This window comes from Oryzias latipes, chromosome 8, assembly GCF_053564925.1.
Source record: "Oryzias latipes strain Hd-rR chromosome 8, Olatipes_Hd-rR_3.1".
NCBI lineage: Eukaryota > Metazoa > Chordata > Actinopteri > Beloniformes > Adrianichthyidae > Oryzias > Oryzias latipes.
Window position 1 is genome coordinate 18,650,405 of NC_136244.1, and position 23,131 is coordinate 18,673,535.

General features: G+C 41.4%; 1 protein-coding gene across 5 annotated transcripts in view; it reads right to left on the reverse strand.

Annotated features, from left to right (window-relative positions):
* Window positions 1–218: 218 nt before the first annotated feature.
* The window catches only part of adgrl1a (adhesion G protein-coupled receptor L1a), a 97,348-nt gene continuing 74,435 nt past the window's right edge, over window positions 219–23,131 (reverse strand). For all 5 annotated transcript variants that reach the window (XM_011478090.4, XM_078951640.1, XM_078951641.1 and 2 more), the window contains 17 exons: window positions 21,821–21,924; window positions 20,764–20,949; window positions 20,556–20,594; window positions 18,965–19,145; window positions 18,750–18,875; window positions 17,168–17,376; window positions 16,919–17,092; window positions 16,143–16,346; window positions 13,702–13,922; window positions 13,339–13,405; window positions 13,081–13,172; window positions 12,805–12,973; window positions 11,439–11,594; window positions 10,321–10,417; window positions 7,412–7,534; window positions 6,094–6,120; window positions 219–6,007 (listed from right to left, as the gene is read on the reverse strand). In XM_011478090.4, the coding sequence (XP_011476392.1) occupies window positions 5,094–6,007; window positions 6,094–6,120; window positions 7,412–7,534; window positions 10,321–10,417; window positions 11,439–11,594; window positions 12,805–12,973; window positions 13,081–13,172; window positions 13,339–13,405; window positions 13,702–13,922; window positions 16,143–16,346; window positions 16,919–17,092; window positions 17,168–17,376; window positions 18,750–18,875; window positions 18,965–19,145; window positions 20,556–20,594; window positions 20,764–20,949; window positions 21,821–21,924 (3,089 nt within the window). In that variant the 3' untranslated portion in view covers window positions 219–5,093. The remainder of the gene's footprint in view (window positions 6,008–6,093; window positions 6,121–7,411; window positions 7,535–10,320; window positions 10,418–11,438; window positions 11,595–12,804; window positions 12,974–13,080; window positions 13,173–13,338; window positions 13,406–13,701; window positions 13,923–16,142; window positions 16,347–16,918; window positions 17,093–17,167; window positions 17,377–18,749; window positions 18,876–18,964; window positions 19,146–20,555; window positions 20,595–20,763; window positions 20,950–21,820; window positions 21,925–23,131) is intronic.

Below are 23,131 nucleotides of genomic sequence, written 5' to 3' on the forward strand. Positions count from 1 at the left end.
TAGTGGGCAAGGCATTTTAAAGTTAATGTGCAGAAGGAATGGCCTTAGATTAATAATTATTTCTGAGCGTTATTACCCTCTTATCACACTGGCACATATAGAAATACACAAGCAATTATGGTGTACATCAGTGTTCAGTTGCACACATTCACTCAGACACTTTTTTATTCCTTTAGGACATCTCCAGAAAAAAAAATCCAAAGGGAATGACCAAGCAGTTTTTAATCAACAGATATTTTTTATTAATATGTGCTGATACAAGGTCAGTCTGACCTGCAATGATGGAAACACTCACGGAAAAATCATCCCCTTTGGCCCAGACAGCTGTCAAAGCAATGACGGTGAGAGTGAAAAAAAAAAAAAAAAAAAGCCAAAGAAATGTCATTCCCATAAGAAAACGAGAACAGGATCAAAGCAGTTTACAGATGTTTCAGCAGTTCTTGATAAGTTAGCAATGTTAAAGAAAAATCACAGAGACGGTGCTGTGGATAGGCCGATACTTACTCCCTTCCTACCTACTATTTTTAACAACTAACACCCAAAAGCCTTGGCCTTATATTTAAGGGTTTTAGGGACATCTAATACCGACCATGGATCCAATTAATACCTGCCTGTGTCCATACGTTTTACTGTTTCCTTTTCTGCTTGGCTTTAAGAAAAAAAAAATCAACATATTGACAGTTGTATCTGACTTAAGGCTAAATGAATGCAGCCTCAAGCTGAATCAGAACATCTCACCCAAACCAGGCACAGAGCATGAGGGGCAGCTGCCCCTGGATTGATCATGGACGGCGCTTATAACAGCCACAAGCAGGCACAGGTGGGCACATTTTCACACTCTCAGAAACAGTGCAAGCACGGAAGAAGAAATAAGATCAGTCTGCTACCACTCAGTCTGGCTGAATTAAGGGAAAAATAAGACGAAATGGGGTTTTTTTTCTGCAGAAAAATCCTCTCCTCAGTTGCAGAATGTGGATTTTATACGTATGAATATGTTTCAGAAGGATTTGGACCACTAGATCACGAAAATGCGATAAAGAACTTAAGTTTCAGTGCCAACAAGATGTCCTGACTCATGTTCGTTGGACATGTTTTTGGCACACGGGACAAGGATCTTCATCACAATCAAATATACTCCTAGCAACAACCTCAAAAGCTTTCTATGGTAATCACACGGTAGTGTAATAAGAATTCAATAACAAAATAGTACTACTTTATTACAGTGTATAAGTGCTTTTTAAAAACGTCTTTAGGAAAACCTTGTCGCATTTACAGGCACTCTTAAATGTGCGCTTTACTATGCTGATGTGGCAGTGGATTCACTTTCACATTCGTTTAATTTAAGATACAACTCATTAAAGAGCCCTAATATCCCTCACACCAACCCTCTCCTTCTATTGACAGATTAGTTTCATATGAAAAAAATGAAAACAGGAAACATCAGCTTGATCATATGAGCCTGTTAACATTCAAAAATGTTAAACACTGATAAGCTCTGATCTGCAAAAATGCAACATTCAGGTACATGTCTGCACTTTAGATTTAGGTTGTTTCACCTCTTGGTGTGATGTATGCCAAAAAACCTCTGGTTGAAAGGGTCAGCTGCAAGTGAACACGTTGTGGTCCTGCTGGGCCCGGTGTTTTATGATCGTCTGATCAATGCTTCAGCAGAACTCCCCTGACATGAAGCTGCAGGGGTGCAACAACACTGTCAAAGTCTTTCCCACTGAAGCAAGTCAAGCCTGCCGCCTGCAGGAGCCGGCAGTTTGGCTAAATACTTGCAAATGAAGACTAAAACGCAAGAGAATGGCGGAGACTGAGTTCACTGCAGTAAATTAGCACCCACAGAGTTATTATTGTAATCAGAGGGCTTTGAATGGCGGCGCAACTCCCTTTCATGTGAGATTCAGTCCGACGGCGTGGGCTGCAGACCTTCTACAGCATAATCACTATCATTTACCACAGTGCCGCCCTCCTCTGTTTATTGAGATATTAATCTGGGATAAACAAAGGTTTTGACAAAACAAATTAACACGCTCAAAGTAGTGCTGCACTAATGGAGTCCATTGAGATTGATATTAAAAAGTGGATGAGTTTGTGCAGAAGAAAAACAAAAAAAGAAGCTGGTAGGTGCTGGAATAAGAAGCAGGCCCAAGGTGACGCACATTCCCGGCCTCGTGGGGAGAATCTGTCTAAACAGTGTTTCCCACCGGTGTGCGTCAGGCCGAACACTAGAGACCAGCGTCAGCATGTTATATCAAATGCAGTGAGCGGAGAGTTAATGATGATGAGAAGAACAAAGATGATGATGGCCATTTTGTGTTTCCCATTAACACTTCCACCCTGGAGTGAATTGTTTGAGCTTCAGTCCTGCGAGTTAAAATACGTCTGGCTGTCTTCAGTCAGCCAACGATTGCTGCTTCCTGAAGGTGCCCCACCGCTGAGCCAGAACGTGTTCGCTTCAGTGATCCGGCTTTGTGGCAGATCAGAAGACACGTGCATATTCATCTCTTCATTTGTATACACAATCAGTTACCAAGTTATGCTGCAAATCCAGGTCATGGACTACCAGACCCGTACTGCACATTTCCCCTATGGCTCACCTGCTGTCTTCCTGAGTCTTAATACCGCCCATACACTATTACTTAGGCAAGCGATTTAAATAACAAAAAGAAATGGTAACAAATCCTTGTAATCCCTCTTTTTTTATCAGTCTTTTACGCTCTCTTCCTTTCAGCCCCATGAGTCACACTAAACACTGTCCTTTGGGCTCTCTTAGAAGTGGGACACACAAGCCTTGACAAATTTCACACACACACACACCAACCGATGGATCTATTTTCTGCTCACGTTGTGTCCACATATCCAGGATTTTGACATTAGAGGATGGATAATAAAGGGCAAACTAATAGATAAACCACAGGGATAAATAAGCATTACAGGAGGTAAATCTTCCCAGCTGCATGACAGCTGGAAAGACCTTTTGCAGCCAATGTTGCTAGCCCAAGGTGGCATATTGGAAACATTCCCCTCTGATCAGTCAAACTCGCTATCTGTCATATAAGTGTTAACTTATGTCGCATGAGGGATTTCTTCCTCTTGCTGCAGCAGTAAAACAGCTTCTATTTGAAGCAGAAAAGTCATGGTAAAGATAAGTATCCCTCCTTGTGTGATGTGCATTCAAGTCATATCATGGGGGGGGGGAGTATTTTCAAGATGTCTGCACGCACAGAAGTAACACTTTCACAGACAGCACACCCAGTCAGGCTCACAGTTACATTCATACTTACATGCACACTGGAAAAAATTAGTTGTCACATCAGTCTCTGGAGTAGTGCTGAAACTATTTTTAAGAAACAGCAAAATGCAATATTCTCTGATAGCAAAACAAAGGTCATACCATACATGCTTAAAACCCATATCGTTAAAAGTATGTAAGCTTGGCATATTTTCCAAATAATACAAGAGTAAAACAAATCACTCCAGTAGATGCTGTTGCCCGCCCAAAACCATGCTCGTGAGGCTTAGAATGACATTGCACAACACTTATCTCACTTGCCCCGCACCACCTCCTCTCACTGCTTTTGGAAACCCAAGGAATGTCAAACAGGTTATGGATTTTATCCCACGAAACCACTGTCCTTCAATTTGTATGAACAAATCCTTTTTCTCTTCCCCTCTTTATCCATATTTGCTGTACTCTCCTCAATGGACCATTGAAAAAAAATTGCAGATAAAAACACAAACTGGAACAAACAATAATAATAATAAAAAAAAAGAAGAAAGCGTGAGAGATTAAGTCACAGGGGACAGAGAGATAGTGTTTTCATTCAGGTCACAGGCTCCAATACATTTTATTCTCTTCTTACGTCGGGTTGTTGTAGTACAAGAAGTCATTTTTTTCATACAGTAGCATTTATTACTTTTGTTGCTTTTGATCATCTGGTGTCTCTATTTACACTGTAGGAGTAAAGTAGATTTGGTGGTTCTTATGTACACAGTTATACCAATTGGTCAGCCGTGCGTTTGTGACGGTTACAGTCTTCTTTGTCACAATAACACATAAGAAAAAAGTCCAGTTCAACTGCCTAGGCTCTAACAGCAAAGTACAAGGGCAGGGGGCCACCCCAATCCATGTTTGCTGCTGCAGGATGTAAAACCAGACAACAGATTGAATACCATCTTCAAACAAAAAACAGGTCAGTCATTTAATTTTCCAAACGCCTAAAGCAAACAGCCACGGAGCAGAGTGGAAAGCGCGGCCCAGTCTTTTCAATGTGGACTTTCCTGTGGTGGACGGGTGTTGCAGCGCCTCCTCGGTCTCTGTCTCCATCTCCACTCATTCTCTGTACAGTCATCAATTCACAGCAAGAGAAAAATAAAGGCAACTACAAGAAATCAGCTCCCACTGCCTGCTTGGAACAAAAGCTCTTGCTCCTTTTTTCTTTGAAGAAAACTGTCTTCACTTTTGATTTCCAAAAAAACAAGCACTTCTGGATGTATGTGTGTGAGTGTGTTTGTCTTCTGTTCTGGCTCAATAAAATATATTTTTGGCAACAATGAAGGATTTTCTTTGACATTTATTTAGGTAATAGTAGTGTACTATATCCCTATCCCTATCATATGATAACTCGAAAAAGACCAGTGGATATAAGAAAGGGAAATGAGACAGAATATAAAATATCCTCATCTCCAGAGGAAGGTCTGATGAGAATTTAATAAAAAAACGTCCATAAAGTTTTAAAGTTTTGAAACATCCAAAGGTAAAGGGGGTGGGGGTTGGTACATTCAGAGTGCTGGACTTGGCCTTAGGGAACTAAAGGAACTGGGGAGGGCTGAACAGAGCTGGTGAAGAGCTCTGCAGAAAAACACCCGTCCCTCATCCCCAATGGTTTGATGATAAAGGCTGCTTCTGTAGAGTCAGCTACGGCTCCCCAGAAGGTCAGTCTGTTTACTCATATGTTAGTTAAATAAAAATTGAGAGAAAGAAAGGCAACCAAACAAGCAGAGAGTGGAGACACACGAGAACGGGGCAGGCTAAGAGGAGGCTCAGGCCATCACGTCGGTCTCCAGCTTCCTCTTTCAGGCTCCAGTCACAGGCTGGTGACCAGCTGCATCTGTCCATCTCCCTCATTCTGGGCAGGCTCCTGAGCCTGGTGTCCCTCCCCACTTGGCCTCCTTGGAGGTGGGGCCTGGAAGAAGGTCTGCATTGGAGCCCCACGAGAACATAGTGCAGGCCTCCCAGAGCTGTAGTACAACTCCTCAGGGGGCTGAGCCGAGCGAGGCACCACCTCCAGGGGCTCAGGACTGCTGTCGGGGTAAGGTGAGTCTCGCAGATTGGTTATGCTGGTGTACAGGGAGTCATGGGCGGGGGAATCTGGTGCTCTGTTGCTCCCCTGCCCACCACCACTTTGACCGCTGTGGCCACTGTGGCCCAGACTCTCTGTGAGGTCAGCAGTGTAGCTTTCAGACTCCTCTGGATCGCTCTGATAGAGGACTGACTGCGCACGCTGCAAAAGCAGGGGTTCCTCCAGAGCCTTATAAAGCAGCTCTACATCCTGTGGCGTTCGCTGCCGTCCTTCTCTCAGAAAATCCTCTTCCTCATCCATACTCACAGAAGAGTCTGGCCCAGCCACAACTGTCCCCCGACTAATTCCACTGTGAAGATGGCCCCTGGCGAGACTGCCATATGCTCTTTCCACATCGCCTCCAGCACCGCCACCGACACCTCCTCGAAGATTATTATGCACAAGTTCAGAGATGATCATTTTCTCAAAGGCTGCTGCATCAGAGAGGTTTCTTCGGGTACCGTCACCTCCCAGGGCCTCCACGCTGCGGTGATTAAACATGTTCTGAGGAGCATCTCCACCTCCACCACCTAGGAAGTCACAGCTGCCCCCACCTCCACCTGATGGGCCACTCCTCATCGAGTAGCTGTTGTTAAAGTTGCCATTCAAGGGAAGGGTTTCCATTCCACAGGTATCACGGGGTTTGGACAGCGTACTTTCTGAAACCAAAAGACACACAGAGCTTTTGCATCACTTTCAGAGGATAAGATTTTAGCAAAAGAAAAAAACGGGTATTTAGACTTACTGGGGTCTCGGAAGGTTCCCGTGCATCCTAAACATTTTGGAGAGAAGAAAAAAATTACTTATGCAAAAACAACTTGATTTAGTTTTCAAAATTTTTCCAAGAAAGAAAAGCAGGATGAAAGGATTTTCTTGGAGCTCAATACCACCTGCTTCTCTTCGCATTTAACCCACAAATGCACTGGCACAGGCAGTGTCACACTCACTCTAATTTATGCAGACCTAATCAAAACGGTGTCTCACTATATTTCTATAACAAAGTCAGAGCATCTAAGCTCCACAACATAAAACACTCTGGTTATTAATGTATCACTTCCAAAGATATCTAAATGAATTCTCACAAATCCGTGTACAGTAGCATTGATGTTTATTTTATGACTTCCCTTCTGCAAAACAAAACAGCTTTGGGTTTTCTACCGAATTACCATCACAGCAAAGGAAAAGCCACAGCTGGCTAGAAAGTGAGAAGTGTGTTCGTTTTTAAATTTTAATGTGCAGTTTGACTTTAATCAACGCTCTTCTTCAGCAGTGGTGAGGGTAATTAGACATTCTAATGAAGTGCTCTGCATATTCTCTACCACTCTCTTCTAAAAATGACTTGGCTCGCAGGCCCTGGGCCATCAGGCTTGACGTATTGTGCAGAAAAGCTTTAAAATATTTAACAAAAATGCCTCCTTAAATTTTCCCTCCTCAGACACTACGCTTGACTCTGCCTGAGCAAATACAGTCGACAACAGCCATACACAGTCAAACTGAAAAATGATCACTGTAAATGGAGCAATTAAGAAAATGCATGCAGTGGCACTGAGGGATCCGAAAAAAAGCAGGTCCCACAACAAAACACACCTGACTGACCTACATCCAGATGGCCTGTCCCTTGCCACAGAGCTGTCTGATCCCTTTATCTGGCCGTCGTGATTCAAGCCAACTATTTTCGGTGCTTGGGAACAGGAAAACCCTCCTCAAGGCTTTTGGCAGTGACAGCTGTAGCTAAACTTCTAATCAATTTGTGCCTTTTCTCGTGAAGATTCAAGATCTAACCAGATGGCTGGTTAGGCTGTATGCACTGTTTGGCTCTGTTCTGCTCGGCCTAGTGAAGCCGCCTGACAGCTACATACTCTTAAAAAAAAAAGAAAGAAAGAAAAAGAAAACAGGCAGGCACACATGCACACGCACAACAGCAGGGAGTGTGCATACAGCATGTCAAACTACTGACAGACTGTTGGAGGGAAGGACAGCACACTGGGTTCATATTGCACAAATACACATGTGAGGCAAGGCTGCACACGCAGGCGGAAGCGGTCACAGTATGAGGAGCTAACCGGTGGAGTTGAAGACGCCAGGTGAGGGTGGGGTGAAGCTCTCAGCGAGCAAAGTGTTGTAAGGAGAAGTACCGGTGCGAGTCTGCAGCACCGGGTTTGTCAGAAGGTGGTTACCCATGGTCCCTGCAAGACACAACGGTTAAAACACGAACATAACCAGAAACATGGCCATAAATTCAGTTCAATCATATGCAAACGTGAGCACGGAAACAAGCATCAAGTACATTCTGAGGTTCACAAAGCAATAACATCTGGAATCATAAATATATTTACTGTTTATTCAGATGGGGTTATTTTTGTTTTGCTATTATTTTTGTATGGAGTAATTTCACAGTGTTCCCCTCAATATTTACGCCTGCTGATTGTAACCTTTGAGCAAAAATACAATTGCAGCATTGCCATCCTTCTTCTTTTTTTATTCCTCCTTTGGCTCCTGACAATGTAGTCAGATGGGGGAGAACAGTAATGCATGCCATTATGTAGTCTAAGGGTGCAGTCATGGAAACACAGTTAATTTCACAGTGAAATGTGAATGCCACTACAAGACAAATATAATTCAAAGAAATGGCACACCGAGAGTGTTGTATAATGCCCATGTATGGCTCCAGCCTAAGGCAACTCGAACAGAAATGCCATGAAATTAAAAATAGGACAGCATGACGGAGAGTGGTCCAAGGCAAAGTGCAACCTTCAGGTCCCCTGCCGACTGTTCATCACACAGCAAGGGAACAGGGAATTCTAAAAAAGTAAAATATGTACTCATACACACATATTAATTTGTCATTTCCCCTCCTCTTAACACTTCCTGTCTGTCTTTCTGGCATGCCACACAAGCCCCACTCCGTTTGTTCTCTGGCTTGTTTTGCCGTGTTGACTCCACCACATTTTCTCAGTTCCTCATGCCAGAATTTTTCAAACACCACCAAATTAGCTGGGATTAGCTGTCTATGTGTGCCTCACGGGAATATCTCGTAGAAAATTAAAGAAACTGGCTCTAGAAGTGGAGCAAAAGTAGGGCAAGGGGAAGTATGGGATGCTCTGTGTGTATGTGTGAGTACTGCACATGTTTTTCTCTGGACAGATTACTACTGTCAGGAAAAATGTGGTTCATAAAAAGGTGAAGTACAGGAAATCAAGGAGATCTCTTTTCCAATCTGTCTTTTAAAATAGTTGCCCATAATGGCATGTTCCTCTGCATCGTACTTCTTTTTTGTCTTTCACTTTTTGCCAAACTTTTCAAAATAAAGTGACAGCTTCAGAGTGTAGTTGTTTGGCTTTAACACCACAAAGTGATCTACCTAGTGCTTCTCTCCCAGGCACCGTGACTGCTCTATCGCAACAAAAAAAACGACCTGGCCCACCTCGAGCATGCACGCTCAGACGCGCACAGACACCCTTCATCCATGCAACGCATTCACAGCACACCTCTTCCTCACCCCCAACCTTGCTCCTGTCTCTCTCCTCAATTAGAATAATTACCCCCTGTTCGCTCACACGCTAATCAGTTCATTAAAAACAAAATGGATGAAATTAGCATAGAGAGTGATGGCTGATTTAGCAACTGCCTCGGTGTCATGATCAGCACCCCCACCAAAAAACAAAAAAAACAAAAACAATCTGGAACCTGAGCCAACCTTGATGGTCTCGGTGTCACTGATTACTGCAGCCGTGACACCACTAGCTCCTGAAGTCGAGACAATCAGTGTCACATACATTTTTCATGTCCCCATGCTCCAAAATCACAACGCACTGCTCCTACAGTGCACTTTAGTGTTAAATATGTCCCATAACAACTTAAGGTACAGTATATTACGGTATATTCGGAGGAAAAAACACAAATTATAAGAAAAAAGCAGCCCAAAACGAGAAATTGTTGAAACAAGAGTGAGTTAATGTAAATGTTAATGTTAATGTAAAAGATGTAGATGTAGAGTTAATGTAAAAGATGACTTTATGTTGTTTAAAATCACTATTCACTATTATTTTTTTAAAGATTCACACCAATAAAAATTGTGTTTTGATGTTTTTAACATGTTGTTGTAGTATTTTTCTCATAATGGATGTCATATACAAAAACATTACGGTTGCGTTTCCGAGTATTTCTTTGTTCAAATTGTGAGGAATCAGGAGCAGGCTAAATAAGGCCATTGATAAAGTTTGCAGCTGTGGGGTAGGCGCTACAATCAGTGGCCCACAAACTCCCTGCTCTGCTCTATTCCAGTGCAACTAGAAAACTGCATCATCATAATTAAAAGACCACTGGAAAACCTTTTACAATAGATAAAAAAATTATCTGGGTCTTTAATAAAGAGTGTACAAATAAAGCAAATGGCCAAAGTCATTCTCATCTTCAAAAACAGAATGTTCTTTACACCCAGTAGTGTTGCTGATGGCAACCAATGGCTGAAAATAAATCATGCTCCAACTGTAACCAAGTAACTTCTGTGCACCTTTTTTAAAAGTCTGATCACGCATAAATATGTCTCATTGCAACAGCAGAAGCAATAGAAAATATGTTAACAAAAGCCATCAGTGCAGCTCTAGATATTTCTGCGACTGGTAGGGGCTTTTATCTGACTAACAGCTACTATTGGTAAAAGGTGAAACTCCCCATCTGACAGATATATTTGAACGATCCTCTTACCCAGTTTAAAAACAGCTGACAGAAACTGCTTTTTGATTACCAGCACTGAGAAAACATGTACTTGTTATTAGCCCTGCGGTAACATAACGGCCGTGTGATCACACATTTCATCATCCACTGTACTTTTAAAGCTTGGTTGCAATGTTTTGCTTCATGTCTGTCCACTCTATTTTAATTTAGGTTTTGTTTTAAGGTGTTTTTTAGCGTTTAACTTCAAGCAGCTGATTGGCTAGGAGACTAAACAAAGGGGGGCGGGGGGGCTTACCACGGTTGAGTGTCGGGGTGCTGTTGATGTCTCCTGCCATGAAGGAAGACTCTGTCTGCTTTCGAACCGTGTCGTTCCACATCCTACGGATCCGACTCTGGAGGGAGAAGAGAAGCAAAATGAGTGACAGCAAACACACAAAAAGTCAAATTTAGAAACACAGCGGGTAGACTTTGCAACTCAGTGGGACAGCTGTAATCAAAACTGTGGGGCTCACTTTAATCTGGAAAGAACAACAGTAAAGGCTGGTAACAAGGAACTAAACTTTGCCATGTTATCCTGAGGCAGGCTAATAACACTGAGATGTGTAAAACATGATTGCAGTAGTCAACGCTGTTTTGCATCTCATTACACAATGTGTGTCATCTTGTTTGTTGATTGTGAAGACTGTCTGAACCACTGCAAACACACCAGCGCGTACAATATTTCCAAATCTCTTCTATTTCGACTGAGTCTATACATATAAACTGGCTTTTTAACACTATCTCTTTGCCTAACCATCTACTCTGCTGTGCACTGAGCTGCCAGTGCTGAGAGAAAAGGTCAGGAATAGATTTTTGCACCTTAAACTGGAATGTCAGCAGAGCTTTAATTGAACAGGTCTTAATGTAAGTCATGATGGAACTCCTCTTTTTTGTCACCGACAATGACTCCCTGCACACACAATTAAAACAGTTCAAATCTGACTGCTCTGGAAAGCTGTCAGAGTCTCATCCTAATTGTAATCGAACTTCCCCACAGTATTTTTTTTTTACCTGAAAATGATACAGTGTATAGCTTACATTTTAAACATGGAGAAAACATAATCGCTGCAGATTGAGGAAATTCCTCTTGATTCCAAAGCTATTCATTGTGTTTTGACATTCCTCTTGGCAGTGCTCTAAAAAAGTCATATACCATCCAGAGAGCCATTTGATACAGAAAATTGATTTTTCATTTCATTCCACTGAAACAACCTGATAAGTACAAGTAAAATCACCTTGCTGCACGGGCAGATTTATTTCTCATTTGATCTAAGAAAAACACAATTTGAAACTCAGTAGTGATCTCATTGATGCTTTAGTATGTGCTTCTGTGCGGTTTATGCCTGTTTTGTTGCTATTGTGTTCTGCCTGCACCTGTCTGTGAGCCGCTGCGTGGCGAGCCTGGCTGCCGCTGTAGTAGCGGTTGTTGGAACGCAGGCCTGAGTTCTTCAGGGACCCGTGGGAACTGTTGGAGGAAGTCCGGCTGCAGCAGTAGGAATGACGCAAACATTTACTGTACTCCTTATGGACCTTTAAAAAAGAGGGGGAAACATTTGTATCTATTCCCATGGCAAAGTGGACTTAATTTAAATACCCACTACGATGGAAATAATGTTTTTGGTGTTTTTGACATGTACTTGTGATATTTTTCTGATGATAGATAACACACAAATAAAACTAGGCTCTAAATTGCATTTCTGAGTATTTCTTTATTTGAATGATAAATGAGGAGAAGACAACATTTCCAGCTTATTTGTGACATAGAAATACGAGGACGGACCACAAGTTAGCTTTCTCCTCTCCATTCTGAAGCATCTGGTTGTAGACAACTAGATCAATGTTTGTTTTAATTTTTCTCATCCAAGCTGGCATCTGGCTCTTGTAATGGTAATATTTATTGGAGCTGGTTATTAAAAATAATCGTGCCTTATGTGATACAAGCACCAAATTTGGCATGGATGTACCTTAGGATGGCAAGATCCTTCACACTACTTACTGCCTAACCTATGTAGCCACAAAGGGGGCCCAAGTCTGGGTCTCCCTGGGCTGGTCCCCAGTCCAGATAAAATACAGGGTTGTGTCAGGAAGGGCATCCGATGCAATGCATTATATATATACCGGTAATTGTATTCTGTTGGTACCCCTCAATTGTAAAGACTGCATTATTTTCATGAAGAGCCCATATTTTTGAGAGTGGGGCAAATAAACGTTGAATATTTCAGGATAATTGAGTGTATGGCGACCAACTTTTGGCTGCCATTTTGGATTTTTTGTGGCTAGCATGCTTTTCTAAAAAAGGGGATCCTAATGTTCATCCATGCCAAATTTAGTCCATGATATGTCTGAAATGGTATATTAACTGGGAGCGCTATATTAGGCTGGGGGTATGAGTGGCTGTAAGCTGGCGGGAGAGCCTGTAAACAGAGAGCTCTCAGCAACAGGAAGTTGGTGCAGGGGGTTACTGTGCAACAACGGTGTCGCCCATATTTTGATTTTTGCGACATTATCAAATTAAAAGACCACTAGGTACACTTTTAAAAATGGATCAAAAGATGACCAGAGTGGAACTTTAAGAGCAACTTATTACATGTTTAATTCTAGAGAATCTGAAACCTTGTTTTGGAAATCCAAGCAAAATACTTCAATAACTAAAGGCTTTACATTAAGTTTTTAGACTTAAATGAATCTTTGAAAATGATTTGACAGTTAAAAGAGTAACACTAGAACTTCAAAATTTTACCTTCTTCTGTAGAGCACAGTGGAAGATGAAGATGAACATTCCCTGAAAGGCATTGAAGGTGGTAAACAGATAGGCCATAATGACTGTTTTCTCATTGATGAAAAGCAGGCCAAAGGCCCATGTTAGCCCAAGCAGGAACAGCAGGACAATGCCCCCTAAAGCCCATGACCTAATGAAAGGAAAGAAAGAAATGTTACTCAATAATGGACTCAATATGTTGGTGGGGTTTTTTTAAGCAGAAAAGTGAGGCAAAAGGCTTAAACAATTAAAACCTACTTTATGTTATCCAGGCGACTAGAATCAGGTTTGAGCGCCGAAGAGTTGCGGATCATCTTATGGAGGGTGATCAGGAGAAAAATTAGGTTGAGCTGCACACAGAAGACAGAAAGAAAGTAAATAGATGAGTGTGTCACATTTAATAACCTTGACTTTATATTCTTAAGAGAAAAAGCATACTGCTGAAATATTTTTGGATTGAGGGAGTGATATTAAAACAAGGTGAGGAGTAACAGAGTCTGACAGCAAAGTCAATACCATAATAACAAATGAAACAGGTCCAATGAAGCTCCAGATGAAGTAGTTATCCACTCGCAGCCAGCATCTGGAGGGACACAGAGAGAGTCACACACAACCAAACCCTTGAACAAATACACATACACACTGATCCCCGTGCACACATGAGTTCAAGATGATAGGCATGTGCACAACACTACCCTGTCTCGGGTGATTATGCTATGAAGGCTAATCATCAGGCTTTGGCTAAGTGTGCTTAGAAACCCCAGCCTACAGGGAGGCAGAAGAGCCATTCACATCACTGTATATTACATTTCCAGCTGGGGGAATAACATAATCCTACTTCTCAATCTGCAGGTGCAAAAGGCCTGTCTTCACACGTACGCTTTCTTGGTCCCATAGCTCCGGTAGTCTATGGCTGCTGAGATGCCCACCACCAGTGCCGGGAAGCAGTAGCCACACAGATAGTAGTACTTTTTGCGCGAGTACTCGCTCTCAAAGACCTCCACGAGCATAAGATAGAGTTGCACACCCTCCAGACACATCCAAGAGAAGGCAGCCAGGAAGAAGAAATGCAGAAGGCCAGCAAAGATGGGACAGGCAATCTGAGGACAGAATCATCGGAGAGCAGAGAAAAAAGAAGAGAAAATACTTAAATCCAGCCGGGAGAACAGATAAGATTAAGGAACATAATCCAGTGAAAATCATGAGAGGACAGAACAGGGTCAATAGCAGATAGTAACACTAGACATAAGCATAAAAATGGGAAAGTCTGCCCCTTGGATGACTGGTTGTCTTTATCTTATTAGCTCATAATTCATTACCCTGTTCAGTAGGGGTGCAATGATTCCATTTAACAACGATTCGATTCATGTCGTTGACAATACAATGATCGATATTGGTTTATTTTGAACAATCCGATACACTGATCTAAAATAGATCCAGAACATCTTTAGCCAAAACTTCAACCAGTGTGACTCCGAGATTAATACCTGGGTACGGAACAGTACTGGTGAAGTTTTCCAGATTCCTTGTATTTCTTGTAAGATAATCGTGGGTAGATTAAATATGTGTACAAGCAAGCACGTAAACAAGAATGAATGGCAAATAAGTTCACATTTTAGGGTGTATTCAGACTGGGAAAATCCTTTGCTCCTGATTGATTCGGCTTAATTTGTTCTGGAAAGAGTCCCAAATCTTGCATTTGGTTTGCATTCAGACTGGCATCAAGCGGCCCATTCAGTTTTGGACCTAAGCTTGTAATCAAAGCAACATAACTAAAGATCTCTTCTCTCATTGGCCTGGAACTATGAGGGTGGGTCAAAACAACAGGAGAAAGACAGACGTTCTACGCTTTACAATTCTTATTGGGACAGTTAACTCTAGTACTAGTATTGAATGTGGTGAACAACACTTTTTACTTTGGTACTTTGGTACGGCGGAGAGTATGCTGCAAGGTGGTTACTGGCAAGAGGACGTGCTGTGTGTGCTTTAACTCAGAGGATGCTAGCAACTGCAGTGATGAGGAGACGTTGGGTATGAAGGTAGGCTGCTAAGTGTTTATGACATTTAGATTGTCAGGAAAACAGTAAGAAACAATGTGTATCACGTAAAAACTTGTTTTAATGAGCCTACATTAATTCGACCACATTTCAATGAGTTGCTGTTGCTCATCGTTGTGGTGTTATGCTATTGTTTTTAAGAGAATTCTGTTAAGGAAACTACAAGTCACTGGCGTGTGCCGCGAAATGAGACACTGAAAAGCACGTGAGAAGCGTTTTCAGCTATGTTAAACAAACGTTCTATCAAGTAAACAGTTGGACTCTTTTTTTCTGTTTGTTATTACAACAATTGTTGCTTTATTTTTGTCCGCTGCTCATCGGTTGCTTCATTCCTACTCTGTTTACATCAGCTACGGTGGCTCTTTTGGTGCAGTTGTTCCGCTCCAAGAACGGATAGTATTTAGAATGAGGAATCTCAGAGCGAATCAAAGCTCAGTCCAACTGGAAACGAACCGAGACCATCTCGAAAGATAGATCCGAGCGCATTACCTGGTCCCAGACCAGGGTCCGCTTGGGTGTTTTCCGAAAACTTGTACCAGATTTCAGGGAAAACGAACTCTAGTTCACTTACAGCAGACCAAATAGGTTCATTCTGAATACACCTTAGTTTTATAAAGTTCAGCCTGCTGTTGTTTTTCCAAATCAAAATAATACAAATGGAACATTAGTGGAACTTTCTATCAGCATATATGGTCTAATGTCTACAAAATTCAAAGTGTTTCCACACATTGGACTGTCATGGTGGCTTAATCATTTTTGCTACCATGACATGATTGTTGTCCACTGTGATGCACTTAGTTGTTTTCGCATTATAGAAAATAAAACCTACCGTACCTCAATCCAAATAGTATTTTCCAATATTGGTATAATTGATTTATTTCATTTTGAAACTATTTTATAATGGTATAGGTCGATTTGATTTCATTATAAACTTCAGACAGATTGATCTGCTTGGATCGCAGGAATATAAAGCGATTCATCAAAGAAGTTAATTAATCTTTACACCCCTACTATTCAGTAAATTTTTTACAGAGTACCTTAAAGACTGAACTCTCAATTTATGGTGAATATTTACTTCTTAAAAACCATTCAAAGTTTATTTTGATGCACTAAATACCCATTTTAAATTCTCCTTGTCAAACATTTATTTTAAATAAAGTTTTCATTGCCAGATAAGTACAGATTTGATTGTGCAATAAAGTGCTTAAATATTTTCCAAATACGTAAGAGCGAAAGCGCCACTTCTTGTGGCTTCAAACTCACGTGGTATTCAGTTTTGTTGATGCCGATGAGGAAGATCAGCTCAGCGATAAAAAGATTGATGCACAGGTTCTTGTGGATTGTGTTGCGGTCAGTCTGCAGACCTCGCAGGAAGCAGAAAGTGGAGATGCAGATGGCTAGACACACTAGGGAGATGACAATGCCCACCCAGGTGATCACAAAAAGGATAAGTTCATGCATTCGACGCTGGTTTTAAGGAGTCACATGCGTTTGGTGAAAAGAGGAAGGGTGGTTGGAAATGAAGTGTGGAGAAAGATTGATAGAGAAAAGAAAAGGCAGAAGAAGAAAAAGGAACAAACAGAAATGACAAAAAGAAAAATAGGGCATTGTACAAGAAGAATAGACGAATGGGAGATAAGCACCAGAAACAAAAGGAGGTTGGATGAAACATGGGGGAGGGGAGATGAAAAGCCAAATTACCTTATTTAATATTTGTAAATATATGCAAAGAGCAAAAACGTGAAGACAAGAGACAAGGCATCCTGAAAAAAATACATGACATTTAAATTCATGTGAATGTCAGCTAGAAGTAGCAGGACATGAATTTGGAAGCCGGTGCCTCCCCCGAATGTCGGAGCGAAAGGAGGAAAAGAGAAAATTGTAAACAAAGAGCTTGTCAGCCTCCAGAGGGAACCATATTGTGCATGTGCATGAGCACGTGTGACTAAAAGAACGAGCACTGCTCTAGCAAGTGCACGTCTGCAATGCATAAATTAGCCGGCCTCCATTTTACAAGTGCCACGCCCTTGCTTGCTTACCTTGGGCTCATGGTGAGCCATGAGCACGGCGAAGTTGGTGAGGTGGCTGCAGGAGCAGGTGGTGTGTGTACTGTTGGTCCCCAATAGCCTGCAGCCCTGCGAGGACCACTGCCCTGTCATTGTACGCTCAGAGTAATTCCAAAAGGAACAATTTGGAGTGTGATAATTTTCCATCTGCATCAAAGGAAGGACGCATTATAGAGAATACAGGTTTTTTGAATTTCAATTTAAAAAATTTGAATCGATTACCCGTAGATGTTTGAGTGTAAAGACCACTGGCTCTGTGAGAAATACTCGGTTAGACTCTTTGTTGATTGAAGCTGCTAGTACATCAGAGTTGACTGCCAGGCGCTTCTTGTCATGGTTTGATCCTTCCAGTTCCATCTTCACTGTGGCATTCTCGGTTGACAGGAAGTCCCCCAGATTTTTATACAGAATGAAAACCACTTTCACTTGCCCTGAAAAGTGGACAAAAAACAGAGAGATTAGAGGAAACAGTGGATAAGGATTCAAAAAGGCAGCAGTTACTTGAAGAGGGAACAGCAGATAGCATGGTGAAGAAAAGAGGGAAAAGACAAAAATTAGGGCATAATAGCAGAAGCGGCGGCAAAGACAGAGAGCAGGCTGTGACAGGGTGAGTGAAAGGGAGACGAAGGGGGAGAGTTAGTGAAGGTTAGAATGACAGTAAGGACCGTTTCATTTTGACTGGTGGAAGAGAGTGAGATTTAATGTGGAGGGCAATGGAACATTCATCCCTCAAGCATTCACAGATCTCTTATTATTCCATATGAATATTTCATGTGCGTTTGTTTCAATCATTCTAATCTCGTTCCAACGGCAGAGCAGAGCGCCGGCAGAAAACAGAAGAGAGCTGGGATGAGGCTCTAGGGATGGAGGAGGGGAAAGAGGGAAGATGACAGAGAGAATGGGGGGGGGCTTAGAAACAATGGAGATTGGGCAAAGGGATAAGATGGTGGAAAATCTGAGTGAGGAAGGAGAAAGAAAGAAGACAGGGAGTGCTGAGATTGCTCTGTCAGACTTGTGCAATTGTAATCTACACGCCTCCCTTGCTATTCTATTAAGACTGTTGTTAAGAAACCATCAAGAAAAGGAATTGTCTCAGCACTTTTGTTAATCTGATTAGTCTGTTATTATGAACCAATAACTTTGTCATCTGCATAGGGATTGTTTTAAATGCCCACTCCAATAAAAATGGTGTTTTTGGTGTTTTTAACATGTTCTTGTAGCATTTTTCTTATGACTGAGCATTAAAAAAAGTAAATTAAGTTTAAAGTAGGATTTCTGAGAATTTTTTTAATTAAAACTGTTAGGAATCAGGAGCAGACAAAAAAATGTTTAAAAAAGAGTGTATTTGTGACATTGAAAGAATGCTGGGTGGGTCACAAGCTTCTTGTCCTGTTCCATTCTGATGCATCCACTTGTAGGGGACTAGATCCATGTACGACTTTGTCTTCGTACTTTGAGCGTCTGGCTCAACGTTGGATAGCTCGATTATTGTTCGCCATTTTGTTGCATCGGCCCATAAGCTAGTGGGTTAGGGTGTAAACAGATGAATGACGGGAATTGTGGACGGGCTTAAACTGCGCCAACAGTCCCACCCACAACTCAGAGGGAAATTTCTAATGAACTTCTGCTGCCCTGCAGAAACTACGTCCAAGAAAGCAACACAGGTTTTTTGATTTTGGCTAAAAACGGCATAATCATAATTAAATGTCCACTGGGAACACTTTCGAAGTAGACCAAAGGATGATCAGAGTGTACCTCACAGGATGGACTGGTACAGAGAACAGAAGGCATAAAGGTTGCTGACCGTTGCGACTGTACTGTTTGATGGTGGAGGCCGGAAGCTGGATGGTGCTTTCACTGGCATAATTCTTCAGTGGGAAATACAAGTCCTGGAAGTCCACCTCTGTGTTGACAACACGCACCTGAAGATCTGATGGTGTGATCATTAAAAACAAAAAGTTATACATTTACACTTAGAGATCTTAAGATCATTTAAGCCACAATATGCTGTTTCCTCACCAACACTGGGAGCTCTGTCGGAGAAATCATTCCCGTACATGTTGTTGGCCAGCAGGAAAGCTCCTTTTTCCAGAACATCTAGTAACATGGTGGCAGTGTGAGCCTGCTCCGTGCTGTTCATGTCCTGCCATGACTGCTTAGCCTCTGGACGCAGCAAGTTGTCCACTGTTTGCACCACCGCCTGTAACATGCAAATAGATAGATAACATACATTTTTCATCATTACAGTTTACAGTTGCTTGTTAAAAAAATAAGTAGAGGAATACTCATTAATTCAAGGAATTGTAACTGCAACATGGTAAACATTAGGAACATCTGCAGTCTTTTATTTAATATAAAACCAGTTCCCGTTTAGGATAGGACACCAACAATTGTTACAAACAACTTGGCTGAATAAGCCCAATTCTGGATGACTAATTATTAGACTCTGGTTCATTAACACTTTTTCTAACAGTCTGTTCTGGGTTCTCAGGAAATGCTGTTAGCAATTAATTAACCAGCATTAATTACCAGTTAGTTCCTGATTTGTTCATCCCTGTCAGAGTCATGATTTATTATGTGTATCGCATTGCAAACTTCAAATATCTTCCCCAAGACCTCGGAAATCTTCAATACGTGAACATTCCGAGAAACTCATCACTCTCCTGCAACACATTTGTTATTATGCTACGTCAGGATATTACTATTCTATTTCACACTTACAATTCATTTAATGGCAATTTTGATGGTTGTATCAGCCATCCAATTTATTGGAGTAGCCTGCTTGATGAATCATGTAATTCTCTTGCTCAGACCTCTCAAAATGAAGGATTGACTGCTGTGTAGAATAAAGACCGTTGATGTTAAGAAAATGAATTGAGAATCAGACTGCACTCCATCCGCCATGTAAGAGAGAAAAAAAGCAGGATGTTTTTACTGTATCCTTTGATCAGAGGCTATTATAACAAGCTTCCTTGCAGCAAGTGACTCAAAATAATAACCCAGTGACATTCTACACCGCAGGCTTTATATTCATCTTGTGTCAAATGAGATCACAAGATGTGGGATCATATTACAGGATGAGAGGTCAAGACACATAAAAGACTGTGTGGTGGAGTGCTGCATTTCATCATTCGAAATGAAATCATAGAAACCTACACAAGGTATTTTTGTGATGTTAGATTAGAGTTTTAGTTGAAGGGTACGCTGATGTGGGATGAAAGAAAAACATTTTTTGATACTAACTGCTTTTCCTTTGAGTCAAATGAGTTTTTTTTTTAAAGTATATTTTACTTTCTATGTTTACTTGAAACCCTTTTGTGGAACACGTTTTAAATTATGCTGAAAACAAGTGGAATCTTCCAAGACGGGAATGATTCTTCACGGATAAAGTGTGTGCAATGTGAAAAAAAAATCAGTAGTCTTTAAAAAAGATGAAAACATGTTAACAACAAAATCGAGCCACAAATCACAAGCAGCAATCAGAACCCGGAGCTAAAGGATCTCATCCAAAAACTCAGTCTGCACAAGATTTTATCTCGGCAGTTATTCAAAGTCCTACAGCAGCTCCACTCAAGACATGTAGAGCAGATGGATTAGAGAGAAAAGCTACCTGGATATAAGCCCGACAGGTCCGCTCTCGCTTATGGAACTGGAGGGGAGAAAACAAAGCCTGGAATTAAAGAACTTAACCTGAAACAAAATGGAAAATTGAAAACTCACAAGTCCTTACATGCAAAATACAGAAGAAATTACCATTTACCACAGTGCTTTAAAACTGCTTATTTAAAAGTACAGCTACAGTGTGCACTTTCCTCTACCTTATTAAAGTTTCGTCCGGCTGACTCCTTGTTTCCAGGTTTGAGGGCCTGAAGCTGAGCGTCCAGGATATCAAGCAGTTGCTCAATCAGTCGCACGGAGGAACTTACATCACCAGCCTGAATGCGACCTCGCGTGTGGTTTACCAGCTCACCCGCGATGTTGGCAGCATTCTCTCCACTCTTAATCTATACGCAGGGCACGCATAAATGCACACAATTATTTGCATTACATCATTTTACTTTGATAGTTTCAGTCACATTGCAAAGCTTTGATAACTTGGGCACTGCTATATCAAAATGCATTTAAGAACAGTAAGTAAATTTTAATTAGTGAGTGTCCACCTGTCCGTTAAATTAGCTATTTAAACACTGTTGTGACTGAAGGATGGTACATGAAGAACTACAACTTTTTTTTCTTTTTTCTCTTTTTTTTCCGCTTACAAATTGCAGCCTTTGCAGGTGCTTTGCATTTTCAATTGATTTTTGGCAAAAGGAGAGGTTACATTGGGATTTTCCGACAATACTTCTTTTCGGAGGGAATCTATAAACCCTTACAGGCACGTGCACAAACAGAAAACATCCAACTAATCATGTCGACAGTGTGCACGGTAAAATAAAATTAAGAACTTCCCCAACTGCAGCCTAGCCGTACTGTTTGAGATACACAGTTTAATACTAATTAAATCTCTGGTCAGGAAAGTTTAAACACTTATTGCGAAAAAGCGACATATAGCCACTGTTTGAATAAATATGCATGGACACTTAAACTGCAATAAGAAAACCTAAATGCGGAGTCTGTGAAAGCTTAAGGGGCCTAATTTTAACAAATACTTTTGTCCAAATGTAATCTAAGTATGCTTGAGAAAAAATAGAGTTAATTAAACATCAAGAGCAAATTCCTTGAAATAGAGGGTCAGATGAAATCAGTCTGTTTTAATGGGGACAGCCTTGGAGATATGTTAATGTATCAGTGCAGGAAGGCAAGGGGAGCCTCTGGGGCAGTACAACAGTGATAAGGGACAGACCCAAGGCTAGGGGGTAAGCTTTCAGGTCTCACCTTTTGGGCAACCTGGCTGACCCATGGGGACGTGCAGTTACTCAGGTCAGGACCCCTTGGGTTCCATATGACCTGATCCGCCAAGCACTGAAATGAAGCAATGCCTGGAGAAAAGCACAGAGAGAGAAAACGGGGTGGAGGAGATAATAGGTTTTACATGACTGCAATCAAAGGCAAAATGTAAAGGAGAGGAATGAATTTTACAGGAAATTCAATGAAATTAATTTTGAGTGTGCAGGACTGTAATTGTTTAAGGATGACAGGAAAGAAAATAAAGGAAAGTGAAGTAAAAGTCTGAGAGAAAATGAGATAGAAAGAAATAGAAGGTTAAATAATTTGGACACAGAATAAGAAGGAATAAAAAGGGAATAGAGAGGACATACTGTATCCACTCTTTTTACACAGCATTTATTCTCTGCACATGAAAAATACATCAGTTCTAATCCTACTCTGTCAAAAAAAAAACATCTTAAGGCAAGTGCTTTCTAATAAACCTAATTTCCAGGTGGGTTTTTCCTGTTTTGTCAGAAGGGTTCAGAGAAAGGACACCGTGCACGGAGAAGACCAGAGAGGGGTCTGCATGCAGCTGCTTACACAAATACCCAACACCAAGTCACAAAGACAAGAGCAAAGACCAAAGAGACCTCAGAGGACAGAGAAGGAAGCCGACCGGAAGAGCAGAGATGACAGAGACAATACAGCGACGTTTCACAGTCAAGGGGGGATCACAGCTGATGTGGCTTTACGTTTCATCCCTTTCTTTTTTCTCTCCCACAGATTTTTCTCTTCTCTCGCTCACCTTTCTTTATCCTCTCCTCTATCGATCACAGAATAGGTTTGAAAGCTGTGCCAGGATGAAGCAATTAAGCCAGCCGCTAATTTCACACAGAAAGAGCAAATAGAAAGAAAGAACAGAAAAGGAAGCTGAAAGGAGATGCATTTTTCTCTGGGAATTGAGGGAGTTTTTATCTTCTAAACGGGTAGATGTGTAGAAATACGGCAGCTGCCATAGAGCGAGGTATAGTCTGCAATGTGTGGCCTTTCATTTCATTATATACCACTTTCAATCAGCTCTATTTCTGTAGAAAATGAACCTTTCATTCGCTAAGGTTGAGCTTTTATCTGCAAGTCCTCGGAGACTGTGCCCACTAGTGGGAGCAGCACAGGGACAGAAGAAAACAACAGTGGAAAAAAACAAGTCGGAGAGCACAAACACATTGATTACTCTGTATTGGAGGAAAACAGCCGTAAACTCTTGAGGAAAAACTGGAATATTTATGGAGTGAAGGAAGACGCTAATGTTTTATGGAC